Below are 14,364 nucleotides of genomic sequence, written 5' to 3' on the forward strand. Positions count from 1 at the left end.
AAGAGACAGAAAATAAAAATGTAACGGTCTTAACTGGGAATCAAACAAAGGATTTTTATCTTACCGGAACATTTATAATAAAATAACTTTTAGTTAATCATGGGTCAAAATTTTAGTTGCTTGCTCATTATAAGTGGCGCCTTTTTTTAATAAAGGCCGTTGTTTCAGGCATTAGTGAACTTAAAAGCAACTGCACTTTCTGATGTTATTTCCATTAAGCTAACTTTTTTTACTAAGGGTCAGTTGTTTCTCAGAACTTGAACAACTCATAAAATTTTAAACTTAATATTCAAGTTCTGTAAAACGGCAGGCCCATAATTGAACAATTAGGGATCTTGGGTAATTTTATAAAAAATTGAGTCTTCTTCAGTTCTATCTCTATCTCTTAACTAAAAATCGCATAATATACGCAATAACGAAGTGCAATAATAAAACCATAAACAATAACAAGAAAACTTTTTTTGGTCTGTTTGTCTGTAGCAGTCGGATGTTTGCAACGAAACAAGAAAAACTGAAATCCTATTCATGTCAATTTTGCCATCTGAGAATCATGGAGGCGGGGACATAGTAAAGTGCCGCTTAATTTTAATTTTATTAAAGCAAATCTATAGTTCCGCAATGAAATTAGTGTAATTGCAATATTTGTAGTGATTTACTGTTTGTTCAATTGAAAACCGGCAATGTCGTCCAAAAGGTTAGTTTATGATACATACGTATTCTTTTTGCTTATGTTGACATTCATTTATAACTTATTTCAAGTGAAATACTGCAGATTTGTTACAATGTTATTAAATATTTAATGAATGCTTTATCATTATCTCATGTACATATTATTGGAACTCTGTTTTATTAGGTTTTGTGTAAACTATATTGTACGTCTACATGATTTTTACAAAACTATTTTTATAATAACATTTTATAACTGTATACGGGTTTTTTGTTTTAACCATAATAATTATCTTGCAAAATATGTATCTTGCTATAGTAAACATCTCACTATTTTGAATATTCTTTTGTTAAGAACTTTTCTGTCTGCCAATATATTTAATAAAGGAAGTCAAAACTCTTCATTTTTATTTATAATTGCATAAAATTTTTGTTGCACCGTGAAATATAAAACTTACATTACACTGTATAGTCAAATAATGTCAGTAATAAGACAATTTGTTTCAGAAAGCATGTGTGCAAATTATGCTGCTTTGTTAGACATTACATTAATTTAAAATATAGATTTGCATTAAAAACTAATAGTTTGACAGCTTAGGTTCACATGTCTAATGTATTTATTCCTGATATCATGTCTTCTTAAACATAACCTCTGAAATGTTGACAACCCATTGCAATCGCAATATTATCATTAAAAACATAAGGCTAGCCGCCACGAATAATCCTTTGTTCAGATATTATGACATATTTTGAACTGAGTAGGAAACCTAATGAACGCTCTATATGATAGATCTCACGGTAGAATTGAAACCTTAAACAACAATGTATGTTTTATTTGTACACCGTCAAAGGTTATCAGTACCAGTATAGAGTTGCCCTAAGTTGTAATTTGATAATTGCCTATCAGGATGAAAGCCCATTGTAAGTTTTGCCTTTTGATATGACATTGAGGTTGGTTTATTTTACAGAATTTGAACAATTCAAATTTAAAGGTTAAAATTCAATTTAATTTCTATTTAAGTTCTGTTTATATTTCATAATGGGCCGGATATTTAACAATACTTGGATCATAATAGAACTTCCACAAAACTTGAATATTAGCTTTGAAATTTGATAATGGTGCCATGGTCCAATCCAAGTGCAGCTTATGCCTATGTAGCAATCGGCAGAATATTGGATAACAGCCTGATCGAACTGAATTATCGATCAATCGTTTAGTCAGTAGTCTGCGTCTACCCTAAAATAAATCACCATCATTATCTTTATTAAGTTACTGGTAAATGGTTATTCAGATTGTTAAATTCAACATATTAAGAGAGTGCGCAAAACTTAAAATAATTTAAATATACAATGTATTTTTTTAATTTAATTTTCAAAGTTAGATAATTATTCACGCATGTTTGAACCATTTCCTGTCTGATTCATAGATTAAGTTTATTTATACTAATGGCCGATTTAGAAAGCCAATGTGTAGGTATTAATATATTTTTTCCTTTGCCCATAGTTACTAGATCTTAAGTCAGAAGCTATGTTGAATGGAAGTAGATTACTGTATGTATACCTGTATGTTACAACAGTTCATACTGATACTCTGTATGCAATATATTTCTAAAACATCAAGAGCGTTTGAGAGATCCCAACACAACAAAGAATTGTCCAAATTAAACCCATCAACAAATCAATTTAGGTTTTAAAATGATTTCCCAAAAAATACTATAGTTTTCAATATAAAATTCAATATTATTATCTATGTTATTCAGCACTTTTAGAGTGTTTCATTGATGCAATGCATTATTGCAGCTGCCCATAATACCCATCAATATAATAACAACTTGGTCGATGCAGCTGCCCCAATGTGACAGCAAATAGGCCGATGGTTTAACAGAGATTCAGTCAATCTTCAATTAAAAACAATATTAAATTAAGTAATGATGCTGCACAAGAACCCAACTGATTAGAACTACATATACAAGTACGTAGTATAAAATTTTCCTATGAGTGAGAATTGCCCCTAAGGAAAACCTCAATACTATTAATAAATATTTTTTTCTACATTATTTATTTTTCGAATTACGTTGATGTAAAATTTATATTTAATAATCTTTTATACCATTAAAACAAAAGGACAGTGCCCCAAAATAACAACTGCACCTGGGGAGTGATTGAATTCACAAATGAAGTGTTTTAAAATTCAAAATCACAATTAACCAAGGCACCTCAATAAATAAAGTATGTATTTTTAAAGATAAATAATTATTTAACCTTTGGAACACCAGACCCTTTTCGAGGAACTAAATGCATGAAATCAAAAATTAACTTAGTATTTCAAGCGCAAGCGATTCAGTTAAAAAAATTTAAGCACTTTCTCATGACATATAGGTTTAGATAGCATATCTAGAAAAAAAATCCAGCTAGGGCGAAATTCCAATGCCACCAGCCCACAATCGGTTTGTCGGCGGGAAAAAATTCTTGTTATTTGTGCACACACGGTTTTCCAGAGGAGCGATTGCCGGGCTTCGTTTTCTAACCAATGACAGATCACGGTGAAAAGGTGTGTACATTGTTTATTGTTGTCACAATGCGATGCTATTGATTACTCGGCCATCTAAATAATATGAAATGCTTAAATTTTTTGTGATATCATTTATATTACATTTTGCTGTACACACTAACTAACCATTACGCCTCAGTAATAGGCAAGGAGGATGGACCACCTCACATCTCTGTTTTGCTATAGTCTCCTTGCTTTGTTCACATTCACGTATCTTCTCATACAGTCTTCTGTTATTCTGATTCTTGACACGACTCAATATTTGATTAATTTGATCGGGTAATTTCTTCCTTGGGCGTCCCGGACTTCTTCTTCCATTAACTTCTCCTTGCATTCTTTTATTTGTTCATCTGCTCTACATGCCTAACCATCTAGGCGTCCCTTTCTTAATCTTAACATTACACTTACAGCAGCCTTGCATTCTTTTCAGGGCCTTACATTTTTAACACGGTAGTATTTTCTTATAATCCAGTTGTTACTTATGAAAAATCACGGGATGTAACTTGACTTGCCTACGTGAAACTGAAAAAGTTTGGTAGGGATTAAAAAAAATATAATTTCCTTGTAGTCTAGCAAACTATTTAGCTGTATTTGAAAAATTATTATTTCCACTTCCCAAATTCTTCCCTTCAAAAGTAAGCCAAGGGGAGTGGACGCACATTTCAAATATAGAATAAAAATAAATGTACCTATTAATCGCTTGAATGAATTTTTTTTGTTTTTTTTTTTAATTTGAATAATTATCTTAACTTATCATCAGTTCCAGTTTTTAAAATGTTGCAATTGCTTGATATACATTTAGAAAATAAAGTAGACTAAAATGGAGGGCGCTGTGATTAATTTAAATATTCATAATGCTAGTGATGTAAATATAACCAGTTTGAAATTTGCACATCTTTTTATGTCTAATATTTCTAGGTCATTTCACCATTTATCAGCTTACAATTTCCATCACGATCTATGAAGCTTTGAAATTTCCTTTTAACTATCAACATTGTTCCACATTTTTAATTGTCCAGTAACAAAAATAATTTAAATTTCAGGCGATGCCGAGTATGTAGTGAAGATATATTTTGTATTAAGGCGAAGCTTAATGCTAAATCACTATTTTGATTAATCTTTATAACGAATTGGTGTAAATTATAAATACCTAAAATATTTTTTAGATAAATTGAAGGTTTTCCTATCGTTTCGCTTGAGCAGAATACAAATGAAAATGTAAATAACACGATAAAAAAAAAAATGTAAACTACTAAAAAAATTTTTTTTTCAATAGGTATGAACGCGTAAAGGAAACAACTTTTAAAAGATATAGTATTATAGCTAAGATTATCTGTGACCTGTGACAGTTTCACTTGATTAACTTTTTTGCTTTCTTATAAAATTATTTACAAAATAAATTAAAACCAGTTTTTTGCTTGAAATCGAACGTTTCTAGACTCCGTTTGTCAAGCGATTTTAATTCCTATTACCTACAATATAAGGTATAACAAGAATATACACATTTTTGGCTTGTAGCTTCCTCTTAAGTGGAAGATGAAATCTAAATATCGCACAAAAAACGTTAGAACCGAACTCTTGTAAAATTTTTTCGCTTGAAATTGTTCTACTATAATGGGGTTTTTCACAAACTATATGATGTGTGGAATATTTTTAGTCTATTTTTCTGATTATGATTATTGCACTAAAAATATGTAATTTTAATTTTTTTATTCATTTTTATATGTATATAAAAAAAATCAGCCTGCGTATGTTGGCGCTCGCAAAACTCGAAAAGGTGTATATATATATCCCTGAAATTTTAAAAGTTTGTTCTTATTAGTGCCTGTAGTGCTTAGAGTGGTTTGAATGGTAGAAAAGTCTGGAACGCCCGTGGAATACTTAACGCAATATTGCTGCACCGGAATGAGATACGGAGTCGAATTAAAATCGATGTAATGTAGTTTATTTTCAGTAACATTGTGGTATACAGTAGTGAATGGTGTAAGAAGTCGGAGACGCCCGAGGAAGACAATAGCGAAGCATTGCGGGGTCCACTAGTAATTATTGATTCCAAAATCGATCTAAAACCGCACATTCCGACTGGCTACAACTCATTATAACATAGAAACCCCAATGTCAGGTAAGACGGCTGTTATCCATGTCGCCTGTCGTGACTACGTCGCCGAAGTCACATCGTTTTGGCGGCAAAAAATGGCCCATTTTAAACCATGATAATTAAGAAACTTCTCTTAATTTTTTCGAAGAAATAAAAACAATGTAAATACCCTATTGAATATAATATCTGTAGCACTTGAATGACCCGCATTAAGGCGATGCCATACGTAGTAATGCAAAATCATGTGTTTTTGGTTTGAAAATTTGGTCGCCTAGAAATGTTTCAGATGCTAAAGATGTATTATGCGAGCATAATACATCTTGGCCTTTGAAATAATCGAGTATTTTTTAGATAAATCTTTTTATAAGCCTAGAAAAAAATAATGTATAAGGCCTATGAAAACTGCTTTAAAGTTCAAAATCTCCTACTTACGAACCCATTTTCGTTCATAATTTTATTGTATAATATGGAAAATTAAGTTATTTATAAAATGATCGAAAAAAAAATAAATATTTATGCCTGAACATCCACAAAATAAAATAAAAGGCACTTTTTGGCCATGTTTTTTTCTTGCATAAATCAAAATAGGCCGATGGCGTTGAGCGGGAATTTAAATCTTATCGCCATCTACGTAAGGATTGTTATTGATAGCGGATCAATTTAAAATGTTACACGACGTAGTGCATCGCCTTAATTGTGTTTCATCGCCGGAGAATTCTCAGCAGTTCACGGCCTTGCGCGGTGAGTACTGAGTACCTTGTCCCTGTGTGTGTGCCCACTCTGTACCTTGTTCATTTTCCTTGTTGTCTATTGTTAACAGTGCATCAAACTCCGTAACTACGCACTTTTATGCACCTAACCTATCTTTCTTTACTGTACTTCGTCATTCCTATCCTCCCTCTCTCTCATAACCTTCCTCTCCCCACTTCTTTCCGCTTCACAACATACTGAAAATTGGGGATGCCATAGTACCACGGGCTCGGATTAGTTGGGAATCTTCTGCATTATTTTCAACAGAATGTATGAGACGATGAATGAGTGTGAATTAATCAAGAAATTTGTGTCAAGACAGATTTTCGTGACGGTCAATCCTCTCTGATTAACCCTGCTGGAAAATGGAGTGTGTAACTGTAACAAAAATATTGTCCAATATGAATTCTCGATCCACAAAATAAAACACTGTCACAATTCGTTGATTCGTCATTCAATGGTGCAGGCGTACCGCTGATAGCTCCGTTGTAACTTATAACCTCTCCATTGTTCTCACAAACGGCCTGTGTAATAGAAAGAGCGGCAGAAACGCTGCGATTCCATTTCAGCTACAGAGCATACAAAGGATAAACTTGAACTAAATCGAACCCCCCCGTAGTCCGCATCATCACTGACATGTTAAATAGGTTCCGACAAAAATTGCCGCTAACATTACTTTGATTCTCCCCTTCGATGTGTTTTAGAAGAAGTTTTTGATGGAATACAGGCATTATGATATGCAGTTCTTCTTGAGTGTTGTAGAGCAGTGCTCCGCAACCTTTTCTCACCTACGACACACCAAATTGCTTCCTAGAATTCCGCTTTTTTATAGTGGTACGTATACATTTGCTAACCGAGCCACGAATCACGGGAAAGGAACAACGTTTCATAAGTTAAGGTTCAGTTCAGCAGTTCTGCTCGCGTATGTATACGTATCATTAGGTACTATCTGATTTATTTTACTTGTGTTCTTTTGAACACCTATCTTACTATAGATTCCAATCGTCGGCAGTACTCAAAGATATTAGAAGAACGAGATATGCTATGTTGGCCGCCGGACCGTAGCCGGAGTACTACCTAATTAGGGTACTTTGAACGGTATCGGGACGTGTACGCACAGAAATCTGTTCTATGTATTAGTGCGGATACCTTAGCGCAAGCGAAGGTGTGCAGTAGTATTGGTGAACAAAACCGGCGACACTCGGCAAAACAATTCCACTCAGTACGAACTGCGCATAGCACATCTCGTTCTTCTAATATCTTTGGCAGTACTGGTATAGTTGTTGCAAAAAATATTAAATTTGATGACTGCACCCCGCCCGATCGACTTCACCTAATTTTCCCGGTAATGTAACATTCTACCAATGAAATATTATTTTTATTAAATTCTGTTCCCATAAATCTTCTCTTCAATCTTTTGATTTATTTCACACTTGATTCGTAAAAAAATGTAAATCATGAACTGATTTACCTTTTTCCCGATTTTCTTATCCGAGTACAAATAATATTATGATAAAAATGCGCATCTTATTTCGGTTGTGACTTCGTAAAATCAATATTGACAATTTTCTTGTAAAATACATTCCACTGTTCGAGTTCCACAAGCCGCATTCAGACGGGGAGTAAAATAATATTCGCCGAAACGTTTTTTTTACTCAGGAGTTGGCGCTCTCGCTTCGCTTCGCACGAGAGCTATGAGATTCGGTTCCATGACATTTAAGAAAAATAACAAACAACAATCCTAACCTAACTTACCCAACTCATTATTATGTTCAGTTTGTTAATTGTGTTTTATCCCGTTACCATGCGATTTTTGCTAAAGTGATATGTCAGTTTAGGGCCAGTTGTTTCACATAACTTAATAGAACTTCCACAGGACTTGAATATAATCTTGGAAATTTGATAAATTGTTTAAAAGTGTTCTGAAAAAACTGGCCCTTAGCGTGCATAAATGGCGCTTACGTCGGTATTTACCGTGAATTTTAGAACAATCGAATAGTTGGAAGTGCCAAGATGAATAAGATGGGGGTTTCAAATTCTCGTCACATTTTATGACCATCAAATCAACAATCAGCGCCATTTTGATTTTTTTTACATTTGAACGTTCCCCGTTGAACGCCTACTGACCCGTTTTAGCTCTTGATCAAATTGCATTAGCTGCCAAGATTACTTGAAGGCTGATCATAAATTGACCAAAAACTGAAACGGGCCGAGAATCGGCGTTCTGAGACTGTTCAAATATCAAAAATCGTCGATTTGGTGATCTCAAATTAATATAATTAGGGTTTGAAACACCTCAACGTAAATTTCGTGCTTTGAATATTTTAAACTTGGACGGGTTGTTTCGGAGAATTTGAACAATTCATCAAATTTCAACGTTCATTTTCGGGTTCTGTGAAAGTCCTAATCAAGCTCTGTTATTATATCATTATAGGCTAGTTGCTTGACAGAACTGAAATAATAACAGAACTTGAAAAAAATCTTTCATAGAACTTTAACTTTGAAATTTGAAGAATTGTTTTATTTCTCCGAAACAACCCGTCCTTATAAATAATTCTAAAATTATTGAAACGTTTTAATAAAAAAAATATTTTTAAGTTAGTACTCGGTCTCTAGCTAATTTCAGCGTTCTAGTAGGCAAATTGCTCGGAAAAATATAAATGATTTGTATTTGTGTTGTAAATGTATGTATTGCACAACTACACAATTTAAAAAAAAACTTCTAAAACAGCCGTGTGAAACACTACTGCAACGCGTTAAAAGATTCCTTTTATGAATGAGGCCTTAGCAGATAAAATCAATGTCACTCAAGGTTGTTGTCTAAGGACGGGTTGTTTCGGAGAACTTGAACAATTCTTCAAATTTCAAAGTTAATTTTCAAGTTCTGTGAAAGATATTTTTAAGTTCTGTTATTATTTCAGTTCTGTCAAGCAACTAGCCTATAATGATATAATAACAGAATTTGAATAGGACTTTCACAGAACCCGTAAATGAACGTTGAAATTTGATGAATTGTTCAAATTCTCCGAAACAACCCGTCCTAACAGTGTGAGCATAGTCCATTCAGTGGATAATGCAGTAATTTAGCAATGTAGTAATAAATCGATCATTCTATTTTTACTATAATACTTCGCAGAGGAAATACATCCGTACAATGCGCCATGCAATGCGCCACTTGCATACACTTTTAATTGACTAAATTGATAATTATTATTTAATGTAAAATAAATAAAAATAATGTGAATGTATCTGGGAGTATGTGCCAATACCGTTGTGTGACGGTCCATCCTCTCTGCCTACCCCTGCGGTGAAACTGCGCGGAGTGATGGTTAATAATCATAACATATTCGTGATTTTTTAGCTCGTGACGTCACTATTAAGAAAACAAGTTTTATAATTTATTTATACGGCCCACTGGGTTGGCTTTTGAAATTGGACGTTGACGAAGAAAAAACAATAAAATTTTTGATGTTATTTTAATTTACTTATTGATTCTATTACTACGATTTTTAAACCTATTGATTAAAGTTACAGTTCAATAATATGAACTTATTAAAATTTGCATGACTGTTCAAATTTCGGTAAAAACCAGTGGCGGTATTGTGGGGTTGAAAAGTGGGGAGGCACAAATATATTTCTGAAACTAGTATGTATGCAGGGTGTAAAAGACAGTGGCGGCTCGTGACTTTTGGGTTACTGGAGTGCTAATATTACAAAAATGGCGTTATTGATGTTGTAGCTGAAAACGGTTTTTCATTTTTTTTTGTACGAAGATTTTCAGGAAATCCGTGCGGCGCACGGCTAAACTGAAATTTCCTGAAAATCTTCATACAAAAAACCGATTTTTAGAAAAAAATTAAAAATCGTTTTCATCTACAACAACATCAGAAATGCTTTTTTAAATAATATTAGCACTCTAGTACACCCAAAAATCACGAGCCGCCACTTGTAACAGCACGTAGGTACCCGAAGGATTTTAACCATTTTTGCTGTCCGATGATATTTGTAGGTACTCAATTAAAAACAAAAATATATTTTTCCATCACAAGTAACACGATTAGTTGCACTCGATCTAAACAATGCGCAACCGTACCAGCTACCGTTAATTTCGATTCTGCGTGAATTCCCCCCCCCCCCCCCATTCGCCTACATGAAATCAGCGGTTCTCGGAGGCGGGCCGTACATCTGCCTCACTAGTGTATTTCGTGCTGCGATGTGCTCGGCGAGCGGAAATCCACATGTAACTGGCCGATATAATGAGTTACATACTTGCATTATATTATCTTTGGTTACATAATTTTATAAAGACAACCGATCATAGTCAGTGGCGGCTCTAGACTTTTAAATGTTATAGACATTATTTATGTTGTTTAGTCCTAAACGATTTTTTATTTTTTTTGATAATTCGGTTTTTGTACAAAGCTTTTCAGGAAATTTCAGTATGGCAGTGCGCTGCACCGATTTACTAAAAATCTTCATACAAAAAACCGAATTTCCGGAAAAAAACTACAACAACATCAATAATGACATTTTTTATGTTAGCACTCTAGTACACGCAAAAGTCACGAGCCGCTACTGGTCCTAGTGAAATTCGAATACATAAATGTCAGTAATATTAAAATTGAAGTTAGTTAAATGTTCATACAATATATAAATTGCTAATATTTAGTAAACCATTTAATTTTAACGCTTATATTGTATTTTCGAAATATTGGTCTGTGTATCTTTTTTCCCCTTTTCTCCTCTATTTTTTTTTTAGAGGGGGAATAGCCTCCCCTGCCTCGATTGCACGAACTGCCACTGGTAAAAACTCATCATGCAACTGGCCCATTTGATGTTCAAACGTAGGAATGTACGCGCGCTCCCATGTCGACTATCGACTGAGTTGCAGCTTCCGATTTGCTTTCTTATCTCGCTGCGTCTGATAACAGTACAAAAGCGGTTCATGGCTCGCGAGTGGCATAAAGTCGTGGGGGAACGGCCATCACTTCTAGTTGCCCTCTTGGTCATTGTACGGAGTGACGACCTCAGTGGCGGCAGTCACTGAACAGAAAATCTCTAGAAGTGTGATCTACACCAAATTGAAAAAAAAATTTCGCCAATTTACAGTATGACCTTTCGTCTTCTAGACCCAGACATTTACAGTGAAAATGAAAGAGTTATTTTTTGAAATAATGAAAAGAACATACTTAAAAACTTTTTGTATTTCTTATAACTGTAAAAACTTTAAATATTCAAATTCGATGATCTCGTGCACTCGTTGTCCCTTTCTCGCCAGTAACAAACAGTAGGTAGGTAGTAGTAATTTTTATAGGTATCTTTCGTACCCGTAGTCACTGTACCTAGTAATGAAAAAAATAACTGCAAAAGCACCAGAGGACAATTATTTTCAATATATTAAAATATTGACATTATCAATTAATTTTGAAAATTGCTGGGGGGATTCATGCATCGGAAAATTTTTGTGGGGAATTAACTTTCACAGAAATTCTCTAACAATCCTCCTCCCTTGGATTCGAATAATCATGGGGTAATCAATATTCCTTTTTTATTGTGGGGAATCGTTGTGGCCAAATATCTGAGTACAGTTACAAAAAAATACTTGTTAAAAACCTGAGCATTTATTATTGTCCCCAGATACTATAATCCTCAAGTCGGTATAAAATACTTTTGAGTATTTTGTAACCGGTATTTTTTGTACCTGTACTCATTGTACCCAGTAACGAAAAGTACTCACAGGACCCACCTCTACTGTACAGTTGGTAGTTACGTACCTCTCCTTTGCGAGTTTTTCCCATTTACAAAACAATTGAAGCGGCTGGAGGTTGTAAGACTGTGTAAACCAGTGATGCACAACCTTTTTAGCGAGTTTTTAGGGTCGGTATATCAATTTTCGATTTGGTTGAGTACCTACCTAGAGTTTGACATGGACATAATTTGAGTCGAGATTGCAGACTAGAATTTTTTAAATTTTGAACACCGTACAAACGTCGTAACTCTCCGGAGACATTGGGTATACATGTTATAAACAAAAAAATTACTAAGAACTTTGGTACCTACCTAAAATATTGCATTTCAAAATAACTTCGCTAAAGCTAAATGCAAAATTAAATAAATATATGTCAGAGTTTTTAATTAATATTTACTTTCGTAACCTTTTTTATAACGGTAAAAAATCACGAAATAATCATAAATGGCAAAAAGCGCCGCGGGTGAATTTTTTTCCATCTCCAATGTCAAACCTATAAAAGATATCGACTTCCCACGTAAATTTCTATCCGAATTTCAATCTGAATTTTTGGGCGAATGATTTATTTAATATTGAAGAAAGACAAGTTTCGTATTTTGTAAAACAGAGTGGAAATATTAATTGTTAAATATTTTGATCTTACGAGTAGCACACTGATATCCGAACAATTGCTATTAAATAAGAAATATCAAATCTCACTTCAATGTTGTCGAAAACAATATTTGGTAAATTGGAACCCATTAGAAATCAATTCTAGCGGTCATAAATAAAAGTGCAATTGTCAAAAATTTGTCCCTAGGTATAAACAAAATAATGCTGTTGATTTTTATTTGTTTTATTTAACCAAGTGAGCTGCACGAAAGGGGCTCGCAGGCCTCTGGTTGTGTATCATTGCTGTTAACTGTAAATTGTCGTGTAATTATTTTCCCAGTATTGTTCCAGAGGAGGGCACTTTCCTCTCTGTCTCGAGAGGTCTCGGCTTATTTATTTTTCACGCCGTCTGTCTCATACTGTTTGTCCAACATGCCCCTTCCCCGTCGCCCCAGGGATGAAAACTTCGCCTTCCAGTCAGAAAAACTGACAGATTAATTACGAGTAAAAACATTGCGTCTAGCTCTTGACGGATGAATATTGATAGACCTTTAGATTGCTCCCCATTGTGTCGTTACATTCCCAACAGTATCGAAAATATTTTCTATCTTTTTTTTTGTATGCTTTTATTTACTTATATTTTTTTTTAACATTTTTATGTCAAGTATAAACCTTTTAACTTATTTATATTACATTAAGAGGACACTTTACAATACATCTAAAACATATTCTTTATCGTATTTAGGCATAACCCACGAAAATCAGCAAGGCTTTTAGCTTCTTTAACATCTGTCGGTAATTCATTAAAAATCTTAAATCCTTTAAAATACAGATTATTTTGGGTTCCCGATAAATTTGTTTTTCAAGTCTAAAATCTCCAAAGTTTCTCGTGGGGTAGCCATGTATTCCGAAATTAAAATTAACATTCTTAAACATGCATTTTGGGTGCATCTTATTTTTTAGCTTAAATATAAATATTTAGGTATTGTAAATTATTCGCTGTCTCACACTTAACATTTCTAGTTTTTTCTGCATAATAATTATCTTAGAATACCTACTACAATTCAATACTGCTCGCATGTCTCTATTTTGAATTATTTGCAATTTATTTATCTGTGTTTGATTGCACAAGAAAAGGACACTAGAGCAGTTATTTAAATGATACGCTACTATACTCTTATAAACTAATTTACTTGTATTTACATGTAATTTATTCCTTATTCTTCTTTAAAAATTTGCCATTTTCTTATCTAACAATTCAAAGTTAGAGTTAAATTTTAGTCGATTGTCTATTATAATGCCCAAGTATTTGATTTCCTCTACTTCCTCTATTCCTTCGTTGTCTATAATAATCTAAAAAGTAAAACTTTAGACATAAAGTTATGCAGGTATCGATCATTTTAATTTAGGCAAACTTTGGCTGGGTTGTTTCGTCTTCCAGTCGTGTTTAGCCTGATTTATATAGCCAAACTTAAAATTTTGAACTCCGTTCTAACCTTAGCTTAGATTAAGTAGCGTGAGCAGCCATGTTGATATAAGCACATAACCTTTTGAACGGACATATAACCCTTTTCCGATATAATATGAAAAGTATGATTTTTATGTCCCGATAATTTTACAAGAGAGATTATAGTTATTCCGAGATGCAGACCTAACGGTAACCGCACAACCCAACACAATGATAATTCAACACACCTTTAAAAAGCGATGAAACAAATACTAGGTTAAATATATTACGTAAGTTAGATTTATGAGTTAGTTTTTTTCATCACTGTTGATGACTATACACTTTTTAAAGGTGTGTTGAATTGTATTGAGTTGTCATGAAACCGTCATATTTGGAGATGCTGCGTGAAGGCATCAGGTATCACTAATATAGACCGAAATGGTATATTAACATTGCTACAAAAGAAAATTCTCTAATCTAACTGGTTATTTTCTTTTACTCTTTTCCACAAG

The 14,364-nt window shown here is 33.6% G+C and overlaps 1 protein-coding gene across 1 annotated transcript in view; it reads left to right on the forward strand.

Annotated features, from left to right (window-relative positions):
* The first annotated feature begins 505 nt into the window (after positions 1–505).
* Positions 506–14,364, forward strand: part of hpo (serine/threonine-protein kinase hippo) — a 37,832-nt gene continuing 23,973 nt past the window's right edge. The window contains exon 1 of the mRNA XM_089648428.1: positions 506–694. Coding sequence (XP_089504554.1) covers positions 681–694 — 14 coding nt within the window. The 5' untranslated portion in view covers positions 506–680. The remainder of the gene's footprint in view (positions 695–14,364) is intronic.

The sequence above is a fragment of the Hesperophylax consimilis genome, chromosome 3 (genome assembly GCF_061612785.1).
Source record: "Hesperophylax consimilis isolate HC1 chromosome 3, BYU_Hcon_1.0, whole genome shotgun sequence".
Lineage (NCBI taxonomy): Eukaryota > Metazoa > Arthropoda > Insecta > Trichoptera > Limnephilidae > Hesperophylax > Hesperophylax consimilis.